Source organism: Balaenoptera musculus, chromosome 4, assembly GCF_009873245.2.
Source record: "Balaenoptera musculus isolate JJ_BM4_2016_0621 chromosome 4, mBalMus1.pri.v3, whole genome shotgun sequence".
Lineage (NCBI taxonomy): Eukaryota > Metazoa > Chordata > Mammalia > Artiodactyla > Balaenopteridae > Balaenoptera > Balaenoptera musculus.
The window spans coordinates 69,599,778-69,621,373 of NC_045788.1; the positions used below are offsets into that span (position 1 = coordinate 69,599,778).

Genomic DNA, 21,596 nt, shown 5'->3' on the forward strand with positions numbered 1-21,596 from the left:
TATTTAATGCTTCCCTTGTACAACTATGAGCTCTTATTTTCACAAAGTACCTTCAGTAGTTTGTTCAAGAATACTGTTTAGAAAAAAAAAAAAAGAATACTGTTTAGAATAGTGTAACAGTATTTATGCATATTGACTTAGAAGTAAAAGGCAGTAACTGCCACACATGATTTTAAATGGCCTCATTTCTTCTTTAGGAGTGATGACTGCCCATTATGATGACATCCATACACGTCCTGATGGAATTTTGTTTGCCTTTATTCCATCTTTTACATTGAGGATGAAGCTTACTAAATTGGAAGGCATGGTTGCTTAAATTATTGATGGGGCCAATTTTCCTCTCATGTCTTTCTGGACAAACATCACTAGTTTGGAATACGCTGGGTTCTCTGGCAGAGGTGAACACATATAGCTACAAGCATGGTTACAACCACGAATATAATTTGAAGATGGAGGATATGCTGGAAAATCCACACTAGTAGAACTGATAATGTCCATATTCCTTTCATAGTGTTTCAAATACACTAAGTCGATAAAGTCTCGGAGGGATATTGAGCCCATGGCAAAACTTTGTGTAATGGTATGACATATGAATGTGTCCGAATCAATTTTTTGTACCATGTTGTACATTTTCAATGATTTGTCCCATGTAATTCTGTTTTCAGGTTTGTAGAGGAAATCAGATAGTTTAGATGTTTATTCCGGAATTATTCCTTCAACACGATATAGATTTCCATGGAATTTTTTAGAAGCCTTGTTGGAAACAGTTATCTTTTTCTCAAAGGGGAATAAAAATGCACAAATAAATTAGTGAAGTCTTAACCACTTTCCAGACTGATGTTTCTTGATAGTAACCTAAAATTTCTTGAGCAGTTTGTTGGGCAAGTGCCGTATAGTCCATCTACATTTCCTAGTAGATCTAGTCCAGAATTTTAATAACTATTAGGACTCTTCTCCAAATCCTTGTGGAGATCTCCATACCTTTCAAGCTGGTGATGTAACATCGGATGAGCTGGAACATATTCAGATGGAGAAATGGTCAAGGATATCTTCACCCATAGGGTCAGCGGAAAATAAACACAAACCAAGATTGAGATGGCATCTTTTTCTGATAAGTTGAAACTGGATTCTTCGCACCTCATATCCTGTCCCAGCCTCGTAGACAGGTTCACACATGTTGTTAAGTGGGTCTTTACATCTGTTTGTATAATCTCCCTCTTTCTGGGCTGCCTGACTGGGTCCCCAATCCGTACTGCATCACTGCCATTCTTCCCTGGGAATCAAGGTCCCCAAGGAGTTTGTTAAGTGCCATCCCTGGCCAAAATCCCTCCTCCAGTCCCGCGTCTGCTTTGAGGGTGAGGGGCCGGCTGGAAACCCAGGAAGGCCGGGCTCAGGGATGGGAAGGGGAAGGCGCTGAAGAGGAGGGAAAAAAGTGGTCGGGGGATCTGCCCCTCCGGCCGAGTCGGTGTCTTATCCTGGGAGGGGGTGCTCTGAAAGCGGGGAGGCCGAGCGTGTTGGAAGGACTGGGGCTGTAGGACTGGCTCTCAGCGACCGAAACGGCAGCCGCCAGTGCCCCAGGTCCCCATCCCCGCCCCGTCCCCTGTCGAAGCCCCGGGAAACTGGCCGAAGGAACCTCAGCCTGTCATGCGCAGACCGGCCGCGCAGAGCCGTGACCGAGGTGGGGAGGGCGTGCGGGGTAGCGAGGCGGAGGTAGCCCAGAACCTCCCCACCCCAGAAAGGCCCGGAGGGAGAAACTACACTTCCCAGCAGGGAGAGCGACCTAACGGCCCGCCCCACCCCCTGCCCCTGCCCCCCGCCCCCCGCCCCTCGCCCCCCGCCCCTCGCCCTGCTAGCCCCCAGCGCCCGAGTGCAACGCATCGCCAAGTTTATTTTGACATGGTCGGTATGCGGAATTCAGCCCACCAGGGGATCTCTTTCCAGAGTCTGAAATGGGAATGGACAATATTCGCTCTGCTCTCAGGCTTCACCGGAGATTAACTAATACATCTCCTCTCTGCAGGCTGCAGCCCACAGCTGAGAAGTCAGGACGCTTGGGTCTGCCCACTACACGCAACTGTCTTTGTGCCCTGTGTACCTTCCTGTCCCCACCATCCTTCTGGCCCAGGGAGAGCAGACTTTCCTCCAGATCACTTCCTCCTACCTTTCCATTCCCGCCACAAGGCGAGCCATTCTTGGTGGGCCAGTCTTTCATCCATACAAGACACACTCCCAGACTTAGTTGTTAGACCTTTGTCTTGGTATAGAGCTTAACTCCCTGCCTTAGGGCATTTAACTAAGGGCATTGATCTAAGATATTTAAAGCAGCAAAGGAAGGACACCAGGAGACCTAATTATCTTATATAATGTTTGTTATGACTCTGTTATTCCTGGGTGTAAAATTCTCTTTCCTAGGACTTATGGAAACCAGTGATCCTGCAAAAGCCCAGAGCCCAGGTTGGCTGTGGTGCAACGAACAAAATAGAGGACCTGTATTCTACTCCCTGTCCTGTCAATGAACCATCTATCTCCTGTAAGCTGGTTAACATCCCTGAGCTCTGGCTTTCCTACTGGTTAAATGGGAATGTTAAAGATAAAAATCTAAATTTACAAAATCCTTTTTTTTTAAAAAAAATCTCTTCATTGGAGTATAATTGCTTTACAATGGTGTGTTAGTTTCTGCTTCATAACAAAGTGAATCAGCTATACATATATCCCCCAAAATACTTTTCTTGATAGTCTCTTATTAAAAGGGGTAATTAACTTGAATAGACATATAAGTGATGTAATATAATTCAGTAGAAAGAAAAGAGGTGGGTAATAGGAGGCTGGAGTCTAGTCCCCTCACTGTCATTAAGGAACTTTGGTACTTTAGACAATCACTTTCTGGGCCTTAGTTTCAACATGTGTCAAATGAAAATAATAATATCCATCTGTGTCTATAAGGATAGAAAAGCACTAAGAGATTTAAATGAAATACATTTTTAAATGATTTACGTGTTGCTATATAAATAGAACAGTATTAAATTTACCAGATTCTCTATAAAATCATTCTTAGAATCTATGCAGGGGAACGTTTTATCTGTTGAAGACAATTAAAAATAGGTCCATATAATACAGATTAAAGCCCTGGTGATAAACTCAGTCCTTTAATGAAGTCTGCTGCAGAGCAAAGAGTGTAAGAGCAGTATCCCAATTGACTGTTTAATGCCTGATTAAATACAAGATGGCCTGTGAAAGTAACAAGCAAACTATTCAGGCAGTGGGATAAGTTTTGAGAGACGGGGCAGTGGAAATAATCCCTATAGAGAATTTTAAAAATACTAAAACCAACAAAAAGTCAACCTACTTTTTTATTACTACCATGTGCTAGTGATTGTGAACCGTATCAGTGATCATATACCACCCCTTTCAGGATGGACCACAGCTCTGCCCAGTCCCCCCACCCTGCCCTTGTTATAGCACTGTGTTCAGGAATAGAGCTAGAACTTCATTCCTGCAAGGACAATCTACAGGCTATAGGACACAACATCTCTTTATACACACACACACACACACACACACACACACCCCTCATTTGGCAGTACCTGTTTGACCTTCCTGACCCAAGATCTAGAGGATCTTATAAGATTTGCAACAGAAGCTTGTCTACAAAAGTTGGGGCTCTGCCATGCTTACCAGCAGCCAAATTGGAAAGATCAAATCTGGGGAGGCCAATGTCTCCTGGAATGTGAAGAACTGGCTTTGACTGAAGATGAAATTTTATGAAACTCTTCTATGGCGGACCATCTTTATCAACTACTTGCTCTTGCTTCATATTTTAGTTTTGAAATATTTTCTCTCATTGCTTCTCACTAAGAAACTATTCTTCTTGACTCCCCATAGTTAGCCAGCTAATGAATCATTTATAACTTGCCATTAACAGCCAAGTTCTAATATGTCTAGATATGATTTCTATGTGTTTTTCAGACACAGCTTATAGGATTTTTTTAAACTGCTCTGGGGGTTCTTTTAAACCCTCAAAATCTGCACAATTCAAGTACAGAATCTCAATATAAGACTGAAAACTTTACTATAGAAAGTATTGATAATTAATAACTAGATGATTTAAAAAGTCTCTGTTGAAAGGAATCATATGTACTTGCAAACTTAATGGGAGTTTTCAGTTTATTTCCATTTGTTCACTTATTATGTCTATCTTCCTTGAAATCTATAAACCTAAATAGAAGAGTTGTTTTAAGCATTTGTTTGCTAATTTCAACCGCTCAAGTCATCTCTGGGTCTGTTCCTATTGACTACTACTCACTTCCCCCTGTTATGGGCGACATCTTTTTGGCTTTTTCAAGATAACTACCTAGTAATTTTTAAATTATATGCTAGACATTGGAAATGCTGCATTTTTAAGAGTCTGGTTGTTTTTCTTCCAGGAAGGAGTGTTGAATTTTTTTACGGCAGGAATAATTGACCGCCAGATCAGCGGGATACCTTGGAGGCTTGTTTTTAAGCTTTGTTAGATGGGGTCTAGCGCAGCCCTTAGTGGAGAGCCTGGTCCCACTGGCTCCCAGGGCGAAAGCCCGCAGTGTTCAACCAAGTCTCTTCACTCGGGATGGTCATGCTCTGTGGGAAGTCCAAAACCACCCGTGAGCTCACAGAACCCCCATAGCTGTTTTCTGCCAGTCTCACTGAGCTGCGCTGTGTGTAAGAATTGTATTTGGACGAAGATAAGAGGACCAATAGGTGGATTTCTCGAGTTCCTTCTCTGTGTGACTCCCTGCTCCTGGTACCCTGGCCCACAAGTCCCAGCTGCCTCAGCATCCCTACTCAGATCTCTGCTCTTCAGTCAGCTCAGTGAAACTGCTTGGGCTTCCCCTCCCCTTCCCAGACAGTGCCCCAGGCTAAAGGCCATCCATCCATCAAGGGCTCACTTAATGACTTTTTCTTCTCTTAGGAGTCAGATTCTTGAGCTGCCTGTTATCCAATGTCTGAAAACAGTTACTTCATGTTTTATGTCTGCTTTTGTGTTTGTTTAAAGCACAAGTCTAGACCTGACAGTATCAGAAGCAAAGACTAGTTTGCTTGCTTTTACTTCTCGGTTTTCAATGTAGTCATAATTTTTAAAATACTTCTTATTGATCTTTTAAAAAGTATTATCTGGGGCATGATTTTCCAAAATGTGTTCCATGAAAAATTAAAAGGACTCTGTATTAAAATAGCTTGGAAAATGCATTTGTCTTGACAGCAGGACACCTCAGAGCCATAAAAAGCTAATATAGATTGTAAATTTTCAAGGGACTATATTACTTGCATTTTTCAAATTCATTTGACCACAGTATCTGTTTTTAACAGATTGTCTTATGGGAGTACGAGGCAATGGACCACTTTTTGGGTACTGCTGCTCTGTGGCTGCTATTTATTAATTTTATTAAAAATTTATACACCTAATTAAAAGGCAAGTATGGTTATAACTATCTTCTAAATTAATTTTTAGATGGAAAATAAGCTTAGCTTCTTCTTCCTCTCTCTAATCCGCTTCCAGCCAAAATTATTCCAGGAAGTCCTCAAGAAATCTATGGAGATACATGTGTACATATACGTAGATTCCCAATGGTTAAGTTTGCAGTTGGGCCCTTTCAATATTTTATGTATCATGAAAAAAGGAGAGTTTTAAAATTAGAAGTGTAATTTTACATTATGAAAACATGGGTTTCATTTTGACATTTTTTTTTCTAAAAGAAAAAGGCCTTTTTTTTTAGATACTTTATGTCAGTTATTTTTCATTTGGTGAAGTTATTGTCTTATTGTGCTGTTTGATAAACGAGGTATCACTAAAGATGTGAGAATGACGAACCTTCAGCAGCAGCAGCAGCAGCTGTTGGATCTCTTCTTTATCATTAATAATTAAATTATTTTAAGTATTTTTACAGCTCACACAAAGATCTGGGCACAGCTGGTCTGGTTGGGGAGCAACTCTAGGAATTCCTACCACAAGTCTAGGAATTATATGGAAACAGCAGAGGAAACAGACACGAGCACGATCGACTGAGGGAGATTCAAGGCCCAGGGTGCAATCTCATTCTTCCATTAACGTCTGCCAAGCAGCGTTCCTCTCTAGACCTCAGTTTCCCCAACAGGTCAATGAGTTCCTTGGACTAGGGGATTTCAGTGTTTCTTTCTAGCTCTTACATTCTCCGGATCTTGTTGAATAATACTATATTATATTAACTAAAAAGTGGTAAGAATGTCACTTCTAGAAAGCATTCCCTCTATGCCTGGAGTAGGAGAGATTTGTTCTGAAAAACACTGGAAAATATGGCTGTTGAGCAATTTGTGGGTTCATTTTAGCTTTACGCCTGTAAACAGAAAAATCCTTACCCTTCATGTTTGTCCTTCATGACTTAAATAATTCCCCTAATCACAATCAATTTGTCATCTGTCAAAACCTCACATTTCAGTCCTTGTCAAGTGACAGAGGTGATGGATTTTCTTCTAGAAGTTTATTCCGTGTTCCTTCCTACAGATAGCAGAAGATTATAAAGCAGGAAGGAGACGTTCTCCCCTAAGATACAATAGAATTCTGCAGAGAACCAGAACAAAAGGTTTTTAAATCCCTAAATGAAGCCAGGAGGAAAAAAATAAGTCATTCTAGTTTTAGTTGCTAACAAAGGCAGAGAAAGAAAAAATCAGTTGCTATGTTACTTCTCCATTAGCCAAGCTCAGCACAAAGTGAAAAAGGATTTCCTGATACAGCTCTATATTATCTTCAACTGCCTTATTGGTTTAGATTATAGCAGAAAAGAAAAATCAAAGATCAAGACTTTGTTAGTATAGCTATCTGTAGGAGTATTATATATGGACACCATGGGATGCTCTGTGTTCTTGTCCTGTCCATGGACCTGGAGTTGCAAGGTGTGGTTCCTGGGGCTTCACTCCCCGAGGCAATGCATTTCCCCAGAGTGGTGGAGCGCCTTACCTGAGGGTGCTGCAGACAGGAGACAGGGCTCACGGGTGGAAATGCAGCAGGAGGTTAGCCCTGAGGGTCAAAGTCCAGGACGGGAAAAGGAGACTTGAAGTCTAACTCAAGGAGGATGAGTAACAGAGTGCTGTCCCCTCGCTAGCCCATTGGTTCAGCTTTCTCGTTTTGGAGTCCCATAGGGCATAGTGGCTAAGCACAGACTGTGGCAAAGACAGCTGCTTACTAACGATACGAACTGGGGCGAGTTGCTGAATTCCTCTGAACTTCTGTTCCCTCTTCTGTAAGATGAGGATAATAAATATAATAAAAATAAAAGAGGTGAAGATAATAACCTTAAACTTAAGATGGTGAGGAGTATTAAATGAATGAATGCAAGTAAACTGCTTAGTACCTGGCTTATCAAAGTTAAAACATTAGAACTACTACAATCACGTCCTACTGCCCTCTAGCTTTGACTGCTTCTAGCTATTCTTAGTGGCTTCTAGAATATAAGCTCCAAGAGGGCACAGATCACCTCCTTCAGGTTCAGGATTGTATCTTCAGCCTAGTAGAGTACTTGGCATATGGTAAGTACTTCATGAATAACTGCTGAATAAATAAATGCATTAATAAATGAACGAATTTCTAATCAGCACTCTTGGACAACTTGCCTCCATGTCTGTGAGGGAGGGTCAGGCAGCCACCAAACACTAGCGCATCCCAAGGTGAAGGGCTCTGACCCTGCCTGGTTTGGCCAGGGACTCTGACACATGCCTGATCATTCATATTATATGGCTCTAGTGATGTAGGCAAATGTACTTGCTTTTTATTACAGTTTCCAGCAGTTTGGTCCAAGTCTCTTTTTGTATGTGTGTGGGAGTGTACCATGTATCCCTCTTTGGTATTTTCACATAACCATTTTAAAATTCATGGTGCTGGGCCAATTGAGTAGTAATATCACTTTGCCCTGTCTCCCATATATTTCCCCAAAGGGAGCAATTACAGCAGGCATTTCACTTCATCTGCTCTTCTACAGTAGACAGTATCTGTACACAGACAACTCGTTATCCTGACACAAATTTTCCACACTGAGACTCAGCCACTGGAAATCTGCTTTAAAGCCCTGCCCATGGGATGACTACCACGTTTTAATATGTCTCTTGAGGGATCTCATTTCACAGGCAAGGAAAAGAGAGAAAAGATGGGTGAATAGAAGAAGGCATGTCAGTGGTGATACAAACAGCAGGCTCAGGAGTTGACGACTGTATTGGTAGAGGATAACACAGAGGGTCAGAGAGGAGTTAGAGGGATGAAGGAGGTGGGCAGGAAAGCAGCTAGTCACCAGCGGCCTCCCACAGCGAGCTGTTCATACTTCTTATTATAGCATGTACCACCTTTTATGCTATTTTTCTTTTTCTAAAAGTTGTTCCCTACCACTACATTGTAGACTTGATGATGTAGACCCTGTCTTAGTCCAAGAGTCTAACATAGCTTCTGGCGTATAGTAATTCTTAAAAATGTTGAATGGGGGGGCTTCCCTGGAGGTGCAGTGGTTGAGAATCTGCCTGCCAATGCAAGGAACACGGGTTCGAGCCCTGGTCTGGGAAGATCCCACATGCCGCAGAGCATCTAGGCCCTTGAGCCACAACTACTGAGCCTGCGCGTCTGGAGCCTGTGCTCCGCAACAAGAGAGGCTGCGATAGTGCGAGGCCCGCGCACCGCGATGAAGAGTAGCCCCCACTTGCCGCAACTAGAGAAAGCCCTCGCACAGAAACGAAGACCCAACACTGCCATAAATAAATAAATAAATAAAATTAAAAAAAAAAATGTTGAATGGGTGAGTGAATTAGTGGATGGAAGGATGGATGGATACCCATAATATAAGGGAGAAGGGAGACAAGTGGAGGTTATTTAATAGGAGCTCTTCAAGTATTTAGTACCCAGAGTCATTCCTAAAGTTGACCACAGGTGCAGAGCCTCCCTGGGTTTGGACTGAGGGAGCCTCTCCCCTGAGAAGGAGAGGATGGAGGGAGGCATAATTTTCAGTCAGTAGGCTGAGTTCAGTATGATAAAGTCCAAATATATCACCACCTGGGAACCAGAATCAACATCTAGATTTGGAATTGGAGGCAGTAGCTTGAAAAAAAGTGGACAGTAGTTCAGGATCCTTACTGGAAAAAGATATTGTTATCTAATTAGGTTTGATGTGTCTTCTTAGGAGGGCTTATGAGCAGACTGGCCAGTTCAAGTGTATCAACCAACATTGCCCTGCCAACCCATTGGTAATTAAAACCATAAGTTTTGGATTTGAAGCAATAAGGATAAAGTCTGAATACTACCTCCACAGAGCTCTTTCTTACAGAAAAGCTAGGGCACTGGAGAATGATTTGATTGTATTTGAAAGGTGGAGGGGATGGAGACTTCAGCATAGCTTCAAGATTCAATAGGAGTATGGTTAGGCCTCAGAGTGTAACTCTTCTTGGACGAGGAGAAGCACGCAGTGGTTGGATTTGCTCTTATACTTGGGGTACCAGAAACTACTATGCTGCCAGCCTGAAAATATGAAGATCTGAGGCAAGAGCTAGCACATTGTAGGAGAAAGCCATTCAACCTATGATAGGAATGCTGAGGGTTTTAAATTCCAGAATCTGAGATGGTTTTCCAGGAATAAAATTTCTACTGAAGGAAAAATACCAAGAGTACCTTATTTAGGGATGTTTTAAGGGTACACAGGGTTTGTTCTAATCATATATGCTGAGACACATAGACAAGGAAGTGAGTGTGATGGAGGAGGAAGTTTGGTATATTCACAGATCCCCAGAAACAGGAGGCACAGCATGCCACTCTGGGACCACATGGAGAAGCACCAGGGTCAATCAGAGGCAGAGGGAGAGAGGGAAAACATGGGGAAGAGCCTTTATTGTGTTTTTTTGTGGGATGGAATGGGTGAATCAGGGTAAGCAGGCTTAGAATGGCTATTTTGAATAATTTCAGCAGGCCCCAGGGTTTAAGGGCTGTCGCCAGTTATCTGCTACTTGGCTGTGATAGTTAGGTTTATGTATCAACTTGGCTGAGCCATAGTACCCAGATATTTGGTCAAACATTATTCCAATGTTTCTGTGACAGTGTTTTTTGGATGAGATTAACACTTACATCAGTGGACTTTGAGTAAAGCAGATTGCCCTCCATAATGTGTGTGGACTTCATCAAATCAGTTGAAGGCCTGACTAGAACAAAGACTGGTCTCCGCTGAGCAAGAAGTGATTCTGCTAGAAGTCTGTCTTTGTACTCAAACTGCAACTCTTCCCTGAATTTCCAGCCTGCCAGCCTGCCCTGCAGATTTTAAGAGCCAATTCCTTAAAATAAACTCTCTCTCTCTCCCTCCATACATAAATGCACACGCGCGCACACGCACACACACACACACATGCACACACACCATTGGTTCTGTTTCTGGAAAACCCTGACTAATTCACTGGACCTGGGGTGATCAGGGCAGATGGATAGCAGCCAGGAGTGTGAGTGTTGATAAAGTAGGTGGTTGGAGATGTGGGTTGGTTGGTTTGCATTCAAAAGGCACCCTCCATGGCCTTTTTTTTTTTTTTCCCTTAGATTCCGTATATATGTGTTAGCAAGGGAATAAAGACACAGACCTACTGGAGAATGGACTTGAGGATATGGGGAGGGGGTGGGGTGAGATGTGACAGGGTAAGAGAGTGTCATGGACATATATACACTACCAAATGTAAAATAGATAACTAGTGGGAAGCAGCCGCATAGCACAGGGAGATCAGCTCGGTGCTTTGTGACCACCTAGAGGGGTGGGATGGGGAGGGTGGGAGGGAGGGAGATGCAAGAGGGAAGAGAAATGGGAACATATTGTATATGTATAACTGATTCACTTTGTTATAAAGCAGAAGCTAACACACCATTGTAAGGCAATTATACTTCAATAAAGATGTTTAAAAAAAAAAAAAAAAAAGGCACCCTCCCAGGAGAGCTGTTTACTACCTCTAGGAATTGGCTAAGCCTGGGAGCAGCGGTCCCTTCAGAGTCAGCAAGGCCTCAAATGTCAAAGCATCAAAATAAAGAAAATAAAGAGATACTTGGTTAATACAAGTGAGAAAGGGGAAAGCTATGGGAACCTGATGGAAGAGATTGGGGGTCATTCATATCTCCAAACAAGAATGCTTCAGTAGCTGTGACTGAGAAGCGTCTATGATGTGCAGAGACCAGCAAGTCCCCTGCTCTCAATGCTCTTACATTAGAATTGAATGAATGCCTGGAGAGAAGCAGCGGGAATTTTCAAATCTCCAAGCCTACTAAAAGGCTGGCAAAATAATAACATGTTTGACAGGGCTGAGGCTGGTAACTGAAGAAAAGAGAAGCTTGGCCAGGGGAATCTAAGCTCTTGGGAACTCAGACTTCAGACCATTTAGAACAGGTGGAGGCCAGGGCAACCGTGAGTGACTCCCTCAGCACCAAGTTCATCCAGACTGAGACCCACTTCTAAATGAGCCAGAGGAACTTGGCGCGGAAGAGATAGTTACAGTAGCGCTACTTGTGGTGTTGCCAGGTTGTAACCCGAGGAGGAGTGAACCAGGTGGGTGGAGAGGCTGCACTAGTAATAAGAAAAGGGGGCACTTTTAAAAAACACTGCCTTTTCGCTAATTTATCTACAGGCCCTGTAATCTGCCTTTCAGATCGCTTGGCCTAATCTCTTGTAGTAGAGGTGACTAGCTGTTTACAAAATTAATTTCCTCTGGCAATTAATTTTTGTGGGCAGCGTCTGACCACATTTTCCAGACTCTTTTACAGGTAGGTGTGGCTATGACTCAATCAGTGGAATGTGGGCACAAGTGATGGCCATCGTTTCTAAGCTAAGGCTTTTAAGAAATAGGAATGCCTCCTCCGTGCTCTTTTCCCTTTATGGCTAACTGGGATGGCGACCCCCCAGGGTGATCTTAGAAATCACAAGTTGAAGATGGCAGATGCCCTGTCAGCATGGGTCCCCAAATGACTGCATGGAGGAGAGCTGAACTGCAGACCAGGAACATCTACGTTGGATTATTATGTGAACAAGAAACATACTTTTGGAGCCATTGTTTACATTACATCTGTTTATTATCATGACCCTAACTAATGTAAGAATAAATGAAAATGATTTTCTCTATTTGTAAAGGACAAAGAGACCATTTCCCCCTTTATCCCCTTTCTTAGTATTTTTTTGGAGATGTAATGAATCTGAGGTTTTGATCTAACCTCTGGAATAAATGTAAATCTCCCTAGGAATTAAGCCCAGGCTACAGCTTTTACAATGTAGAGGTATCTCCAAGGCCATGAGCCAAATAACCTTTGGAATTAGCTCAGGGGCCTCTCATGAGATGAACAAAGACTGTCACAAGCCTCGTCCCCTTTGTCTCTCAAGAAGATAAAAAAGTTTTAATTGCTTTTTCCACCATTTTACTGTATAAATTTGAGTGAAACTCTGCTCAGACTTTGTAGTCACTTTTCTACCTTATGTGCATGGAAATCTGCTAATGTTCACTCAATAATAAATTGTGTTCCTCTCTTGCTCTCTCCTACATTGGTATAGAAGGCTCTTTTTTGTTGGCAGGATTGGATTATTTCTTCAACACCAACCAGAAATTGATTCTGGATGTGGGACCTTGCTATAACAAAACCCTAAAATATTTAGATTTGGCTTAGTGGTCAAGCATCTGCTCAGGATGAAGCAGATATATCATGTTACACAGTGGCAAAATATTAGGTAATATTGTCACCTTCAGTAACTTGGAAGTCAGAACAAGTGTCTTCTAAATCTTTAGTTCTAGGGGGATAGATTAGGAAAAACAAGAATATTTGCGTGTGCATTGCGTGTGTTAGCGCATTTAGCAAGGTATTATAAAGAAGAAATAAGCCTGTACAGGGATTGGCTGGTTTGAAAGTAGAAATAAAAGGTGATAAGGATATAAAAATTTAGGTCTGAAAAGCCCACTGCCTCTGGATTCCAAACTGGAAGAAATATAAGGGCTTTGAGCAGAGAAGGTCTAGAAGAACTTACCAGTTTAATGAAGAAACTCAGTCCTGTAGCACAGATCAGATTAAGGATGGTTCGTTCCTGCCAAAGCCTATTGTTTTAGATCAGCTTAAGGAACTATTAGGTTGAGAGAATTCAACATAGGTGTGAAGAAGTAAAGAAATACAGCCAGCTGGAGCACTAAGTCCAGGAAAGAACTTTGGGTATGGTCATTGGTCATCGGCACATGGAATTGACAGGCAACACACAGATCAGAAGCCTAGTGCTTTTGAGGAAAACACATTGCTTAAAACAAACAAACAAACAAACAAACAAAATTATAAGCTTGGTCTTAAAAACTCTTGACTGTAAAAATCTTTGAGCCTCCAACTTCCCAGAAGGTAGAGCTAGGGGCCGTAGAAAACAATAGACTGGGGAGTTCATCCCAGAAACCAGGTCCAAGGTTTATTAAGAATTTTCTCCACTATAGAATAAGATTCTTCACAAGACCCATCTCTCAGTATCCCATCCTTGCCATGACCCACTGCCTCCTGAGTTGGCCTTACTTCCTTATCCCGAAAAGGAGCTTTCATTTGGGTGCCCTCTCCAGGACTGTCCCTGTATGGTGGGCCAGGGGGTCTGGTGGCAGGAACCTGTCTTTTCCATATTCCCAACCTCAAGGTGCTATAAACAGAAGAGGTGGAAAGAACCACATATCTCCAATAGATTCTGGCCTTAGAGAGGATTAGATGGGACTTTGGACTGTCTCACTTTGGGAGGAAGACAAGTGAAACTTTGGGGAACAGATGGGTAAAGAAGATACTAGGAAGTTATGCTCTATATTGACTTATTCAATTCTCCTTTTTCTCTTCTTCAAGTCTTCAGCAAACACCTTGAATATTTTTCAGCACTTTCAGAGATGGATTTGTTTTTTATTTTTATATTTTCCCCCAGACAGAGATACGTTTTAAGACAGAGCAAATGGTTGAGATATGACTGGGTTACACACGCATCACATTTATTTGGCTAAATAAGCACAGCCTAGGAAAGACACCACTAGTGACTCAGTCTTTTAAAATAAGTATTATGCTTTAATCTCTTACAATTAAAAATTGCCCCAAAGTCCTGATAGTAGCTTGTTTTCCCCATTTTCTGTTTTCATGAAGGAGCCCAGTTTGCTCAGTATATACATAGGTTATTATTATTTCTTTTCAACTCCAGGGTATTTATGTCATGAGCTGCAAAGCCAAAGAAAGCTACAGTGTTCTCATAGAAAATGCATGCTTTTTTCTTCCACTGTGGGGATGGGGTGACCCACAGTTGCACTGGCTTAATCACTCCTGCACCTGGCAATCAATCACTCTTCTGGAGACTGCATCCCATTAGGCATCAGCACAAAAAGGACTCTTGCCAAGCAGAAGCAGGGGCAGAAAATGCAATTCTGGTCTCTGACAGTGATTGAACATAGACTATGCCAAATCTTTGCCTGTTGTCCCTGGATATGAAACAGGCACGGAAAAGTTGCAGAATGAGTGGCTCATGCTTCCTTTAGAACAAAACCGCCATGTTTTTTTTTCATTACACAATTTATCCACGTGGGACACAAAACTAGAGCTATATATTTTTCCTGGAGGAGGTATAATATGATACGATACGAGAGGTATACTCCAAGTAGAAAGTTCAGTGGCAAAGAACTGGCTCTTAATGTCTCCACCCATGTGCAAGAGTTTTGTAAATACTCTCTGCAAATTTAACCCTTTCCTTCTCAACTTAATCTGTCAACTGCCTACCTCATTTTGTTCCCTCCCCAAAAGAGTTCATTTAAACCCTGGTCCAAGCTAAATAGATCCTTCCTGGAAATCACAAAATCACAGAAGGCTGGGATAGGAAAATTCCATGAGCGATTTTGCTTCACCCCCTTGCTTTAAGTACTGAAAAATTAAGCCCAAGAATGGTGAAGCAATTTAACCAGGTTCAAACAGCTAGTAAAAATCAGACTCAGGATTAGAACTCCAGGCTCTTGTCTCCTGGTTCAGAGCTTTCCTCTTATTTATAAGTATTGTTCCATTTACAGTGAGATTCCTGAATGTTGATAGACACTTTGTCAGCTGAATCTAGTAAGTATTCAACTACAATTCTAAATTTTAACGCTGCTGAAAAGACATTGAAGAGGCAAGCTCAATGCTCTATTTGAGGAGAAAGAAATAGTGTTCCTTGGGTTCTTTTATGAATTGCATCCTTTATACTCATAGATCTTCCTCAAACAAAGATTTGCTGCCTGATAATCTGGAGTGAGAAGTATTGGCTTGTCCAAAAAACGAATTTATCCTGGAAAGATGGAAGTTTGCAATTGTAGAGCTGCATATAAATGATAGTTGTGTGAAGACAGTTAAGGTTGATAACTGATTATTCAATTAATTAGTTAATTCATTCTTTACTCATTTCATATGTATATATTTAGTGCCTGTGATGTTGGCAAGATACTGTGCTAAGGTTCATGGAGAACCCAAAGGTAAGTCCATGTCTGCCCTGAATGAGCTGGCTTCTGGTCACCTAAGAAACACTAAGTAGTGGATTTCGAACAGGGTATTTTGATTCTGTAAGAGTGGAGAGAACTCAGATGTTTCTGGAGAAAAATGTTAGCTGGCACATTCTCCCTGGATATCCATTTTTAAAAATAGCTTTTACTGAGGTATGATTGACATACAATAAACCTCATATATTTAAAGGGAACAATTTAATACGTTTTGACAAATGTAGACATCCATGAAAACACCACCACAGTTAAGTCAAAATGATGACATATTCACAACCCTGTAATTTGCTAGTGACTTTCGTAATCCCCTCCTCTCACTCGTCCCTGACCCCACTCCCCAGACCCGAGGAAAACAAGGACTGCTCTCTGCCATTATAGATTAGGTGCACTCTCTATGATTTATGTAAATGGAATCATCAAACTCTCTTTTGTTTGGCTTTTGTCAATCAGCATAATTATCTTGAGCTCCATCTACTATCTTGAGATCCATCTACACTGTTATGTGTATCAACAGTTTGCTTCTTTTTATTGCTAAGTAATATTCCACTGACTGTATATGTATAATGTAATAAATGTATAAATATATAAAAATAAATATATTACAAATATTTATACATAATTGATAAATACTTATTTAAGGATAATTAAATAGCATCTATAAATATTTAAATATTTATAATATAAATAAATATTATATATAAATTAACATATTTTATTCAATGAATATATATATATATATATATATACACACACACACACACACACACACACACATACCACAATATGTTTATCCATTCATCTGTTGTTGGAAGTTTGGGTTGCTTCTCTTTTCCGACTGTTACAAATAAAGATATGAACATTCATGTGCAAGTCTTTACTTATGTAGACATATGACTTCATTTATCTTGAGTAGATAGTAGGGAATGGAATGGCTGGGTCATATGGTCAGTGGATGTTTAACTTTTGAAGAAGCTGCCAAACTGTCTTCCTGAATGGCTGCACCATTTTGTATTCTCACCAGCAATGTATGAGAGTTCCAGTTGCTCCACATCCTTGCAATACTTGGTATGGTCAGTCTTTTTAATTTCAACAATTACAAAAATATCTTTATATATCCCACTGATTTACAGAGAGGCTGGTAATCTCTTTGGAAAAAACCTTGAACCCCATTTGTCATTTACGTTCAGACATATATGCAGAGCGAGACAAAATGCACCACTGGAAAAAAAATGTATCATAAAGGAAAAAGGAGTGTGTCACAGGGAACCAGACTCAGGAATAGAGCCAGAGGAGACTGTCGGTCCTGGGGTCTGTGTGGTGGCAAGAGCAGAACTCATCTTCTGCCAGTTTGCTGGCCTTCCACACACGCACAGGGGACAGAGTTGTTCTAGCCCCGAAGCCTGCAGTACTTGAAGTATGCGAGCCACCTTGCTAAAGATCTCTTCTCCACCCAAGTATCACACAGAAGGTGTGCTATCATTTTCACTTTATCGGGGTGACAGCAGGGATCTCTGTGCTCACTGTTCCTGATCCACCAACATTGGGTGCAGCAGCTTCCCAGCTCCACTGGGTCTCCTGTGATGGCAGTGGTATTGGTGGGGGCAGAGTTTCAAATCCAAGTGACACCTCAGTGGAACTGTGGAGCTCAGGCTGATTGAGGGGATGATTTCTAATCAGGACTTGATTATGGAAACATGAAAACAACCTTGAGGATAATTGAGAAGAAACTGATTTCCTGTTGCATTTCTAAAACAATCAAGCAGAGGATCAGAGTCATTGATATTTGGTAGAACAGATGGAACTACGCTTACCGACTGCAGAAGCCTGAGACACTCAAGATAACACACATAAGTAGCCATGAAGTCAGGGAGAATTGAAAAGGGGCATAAGAGATCTATAATGATAGCAGATATTTATCAAGAGCTTAATGATGTGTCAGGTAGTATTCAGAATGCTTTAAATGGATAAACTCATTAAATCTTGTAACACAAGGCTTTTATGTTGTGGGTTGCAAAGCCAATAAAAAAAAGTCAAAGTGTCCTCATAGAAAATATGTGGGGTTTTTTTTCTTAAGCTATAGGGATGTAGTAACACAGATTCATTTGCTTTATCATAGCTGTACCGATGAGTTGCTGTCAAAATTATTATTTCCATTTTATAGGAAAGGAAAATGAGGCCCAATGAGCTTAAAATAATTGCCCATGGTTACATAGCCAAGAAGTGGGAGGACCAAGATTAGAATTGAGGCAGTCTGGCTCCAGAGCCCATGCTTTTAATCACTCTGCTGTGTTGACTCTGGAGAGAGATGTAAAATGCTCCTGAATTCACAGAAATGTAGCATTAGTATTTACTGAGGGAATAGGGGGGGTTTCATGCATGATACAGTATTTTAAATTACATCTCTGCAGAATGATAAAAGTAGAGAATTGGAGGTTTGTAATGGTTAGGACAGGATGGAGAGCATTTCTGCCTGATGTCAAATTATGCCAATGATTTTTGGATACATTTTTTCACTCTAAATTTGAGTGGAGGCAGCCTATATCAAATACAGCTGGACTGACTTATTAAGGATACATATATATTTTATTAACTTTTATATAATGTAACACATATTTGAGTATTATCTCCATGTCTTTTGGCCACTTGGAGTCTTTTAATATAGCATGGGGGGTGGGGGGAAGCATGTTCTAGGGAGTGGAACTAGCCGGGCTGGTCCAGTTCCTGGCTCCACAACTTCTTAGCTGAGTGGCCTTGGACAAGTTGTCAACTTCTTATCAGCACTTTGAGGAGTTTGAGATGTTACCCTACTTGCAAGCTAACAAGTTGGCCTGCCACAGTTTCATGGATACTGGCAGCAGACATGAGACTTGTGAATCAGAGACAAAGAACTTCATTACTCATGGCAACAGCAGTAGCCAAAGTGCCAGCATTTGTGCCGGTTCTCCGAGCCCCAATTATTATAGGGTGATGGGAAGAGGGCAAAAGATGACTTCACGTGCCATGGATTGTGTCCACAGGAGAGGAGCATCAAGAGTAGGGAACCTGAATATTTTATAACGAGCAGTAAGTCTGCCTGACCTTTGCCTTGAAAGATGTTATCTTTATTACACTGGACAATTAACAAACCCACCCTTTGCACCTGAGGGAGACCTTATCTCTATTTTCCCAGCCTGTTTTCTAACAAGCACCCTTGAATAGATAGTCTGGGAAAAAAAAAAAAAAAGCAGCCAGCGCCTCTGCTCACAAGATGTACAGAAACATGAGAGACCCATAGAGAACTGTCTCCCAGCACCTCTAGGTACACAGTTTATTCATGTATGAAAGGGTGGTATACATCTTCACAGAGTTGCTGTGAGATTATAGCTGATTATATTTGAAAAGAACTTAGAAGATTATATGCTACATTTTAAATATGCAGTGTTAGTTGCTGTAGTTCATGTTGTTGCTATTATTTATTATAATTATCTCCCACACCCCTCCAAAAAGAAAAAAACTTGTGCACAATCTCCATTAACCTCAAAAAGCCCTGCAAAGGGTTCCTGGGGCTCACGTATTATCCATTACTCCAAACTCCTGTTCCTGGTACAATCCTCTATACTTTGATGTCTTTTTTTCAGATTCTCCAGTTCTCGCTGACTTACTTCATTCCCCAAATATGACCATAGTCTCATCTCCTTTACCCCCCCCCAAGAACAAATGGAATATTCTTCTGTATAACCAATTTCCACCGAAGTAGACCTTACTCATTGGAACACTAAGTTTAGTAAAATACAACATCCTTCACTCTTAACAATGGAATGCTTTCCTCTTCACCTCCTTGTCAAAGATGCCAATATTTATAAAATAGAAGTATTTGTTTTGGCACATTAAGGCCATTTGACTTTCTTCATACATATTTTCACGCTACCTTTCCTTTTGAATATTGAGATGAATAAATTAAAATTTTCCTACTGTTCAAAAGCAATCAAAACATTTTATATCTGCATTTTAATGAGCTTTGCTTTAATGATTAATTCAATGTGAAGTTAGTCAACACTTAATTGAGTTACAAAAATAGAAAATAATTATTCAGATGCCTGAGTTGGGGTTCAATGATAGTCAAGTACAACAAAACCGTGTTTCAACTTTTCTGAGAGGAACCTTCAGTTAAGGTTTCATTTTATTTGTTTTGGAGAATCAGAGGAGGGAAAGAGGGAATTATTATCAGGTGAGACAGAGCAAAACAGTTTTACCCTTTATCCTTTGTCCTGAGAAATTCTGGGCCTTCCTTACCTAGTGGCTTTTTAAAAATATGTATATTTGAAATTTTACGTAGACCATGAATAGCCTCATTGGTGCTATATTCCAAAATGGACAATCATAACACCTAAATATCACATCTCTAATGAAGAGAGAGACCACTTTCTCCTTCTAACAGGAAGCTGAATGTCACTCCAAGGCCTAATGGAGACACCTCACACAATCATCTGGCAATAAAAGGAGCAGAAAGGTGGGCATTCACAGCTATTACACTTTACAGCTAGGAGGGGTGACAACACATTTGAGTTTGTTAGCAAAGCTATTATAACTTTTAGTTAATCACAGGCTTCTGTAGTATTCCTCAATGAAATTGATTCTAACACAACTACTTCTTTAAGAGATTTAGGAATCTTCAATTCACATACAAACACGTATAAAGATGCAGGCACACGTGCACATTGATGTGCACACACGTACACACACCAAGGAGTAACTAAAAATAAATTCAGATTAAAGTACAAAAGAAACCAGGCAGAAGAGGGGCACAGATGAGAAGTCAAGCACCCTGGGTAGTGGTGGAGGTGATAATGATGGTGGTCCTGGTGATGATGGGAGTTCTTAGTTTTTGGTTACTTAAGTATTCACGACGCTACACATTTTACTTGTTGAGGTGCTTGCTACATTTGAACTCTACATTCCTTAAGCTCTAAGATTCTTGCATCCAAGTCAAAGGGAGGAAATGTAATAGCAAAAGGTGAATATAATTTAATAATTTAAAAACAGAATTGGAATTTGTGGCAAGAAACAATCTGCCTAAATGTGGTTCAAATACCACAGACTCTCACTTCTCTTACTGAATTTTCATAGATATTCTTGAATAGATGTTTCTTCATTTGCTGTTTGCTCTTAGGGCCATTTCCAGGAGCTTTACTTTTTTAAAATATAATTTTCACAAGTTTTCACTGGGGAGTGGGTCACCTCTGTGACACCGGAAGTCATTCTCCTCAGAGCACTTTCAGTGGGTACGTTTCACAGGGTGCTGAAATGCCCTGGGTTTTATAAATTTTGTGGTTTATCCTAGACCCTGACAAATTCCAGCTGGACTTTTTGGCCTGCAGTAATCAATTCACACAGCTAGGCTCAATGTGGGTGACTTAGAAGATTTATCACAATAGTATAGAAAATATATTTGAAGTACAGTTTAAGGAAGGACAGACCTCTTACTGTGTGCCTGTCTTGGGGAGCACTGAAGAGGAAAGACGGTTCCTCTTTGTTGGATTCAAATCGAATAGCTCTTGGCTAGTTGATTTTAATTAGAGCTAGGAAAAAGAAGTGAACCTCCAGATTTCATTTTAATCAATAAATTCAGCTTTTTTTTTTCTACTTAAAAGTTCCTTTTTTGAGTTGTATTAAAAACCAAGCAAAATGAATGGAATTAATTACACAATTTCTTTATAGTTGGAGTGCTAACCTAGAGTGCAATGTCGATGGAACAGAGACAAATCCAGAAAGTTTCCAAGTAATCTTTATCAGTTAGGATTAGTCCTGGTTGCATATAAAACGAAAACCAAAATAACATGAAACACTCAGGATTTATTCTTCTAATAGAAAAGAAGGTAGAATAGGCTCTTCAGTATTGACATGAATGCTCGAAAAATAATTAGATACTCGAGGTCCTTCTTTCTCTCTATCTCTGGCTTTCATCCTCAAGGCATTCACGGTCCAACACAACTACTGGAGCTCTAGCCATGTCTGTAGCTCATGTAACAGAAAGGAAGAAGCAGGATGAAAGAAGGGTGTACCTCCCAGCTGTATTAACTAACTTTTCTGGAAATACCACAAAATTAATCCAT

General features: G+C 40.8%; 1 protein-coding gene across 1 annotated transcript; it reads right to left on the reverse strand.

The window, feature by feature from the left end:
- Nucleotides 1-213: 213 nt before the first annotated feature.
- On the reverse strand, nucleotides 214-901 carry LOC118893996 (stAR-related lipid transfer protein 6-like). The gene is given in 2 exon segments (XM_036849668.1): nucleotides 214-604; nucleotides 816-901. Coding segments are annotated over 2 exon segments (477 nt in total).
- Nucleotides 902-21,596: the final 20,695 nt, after the last annotated feature.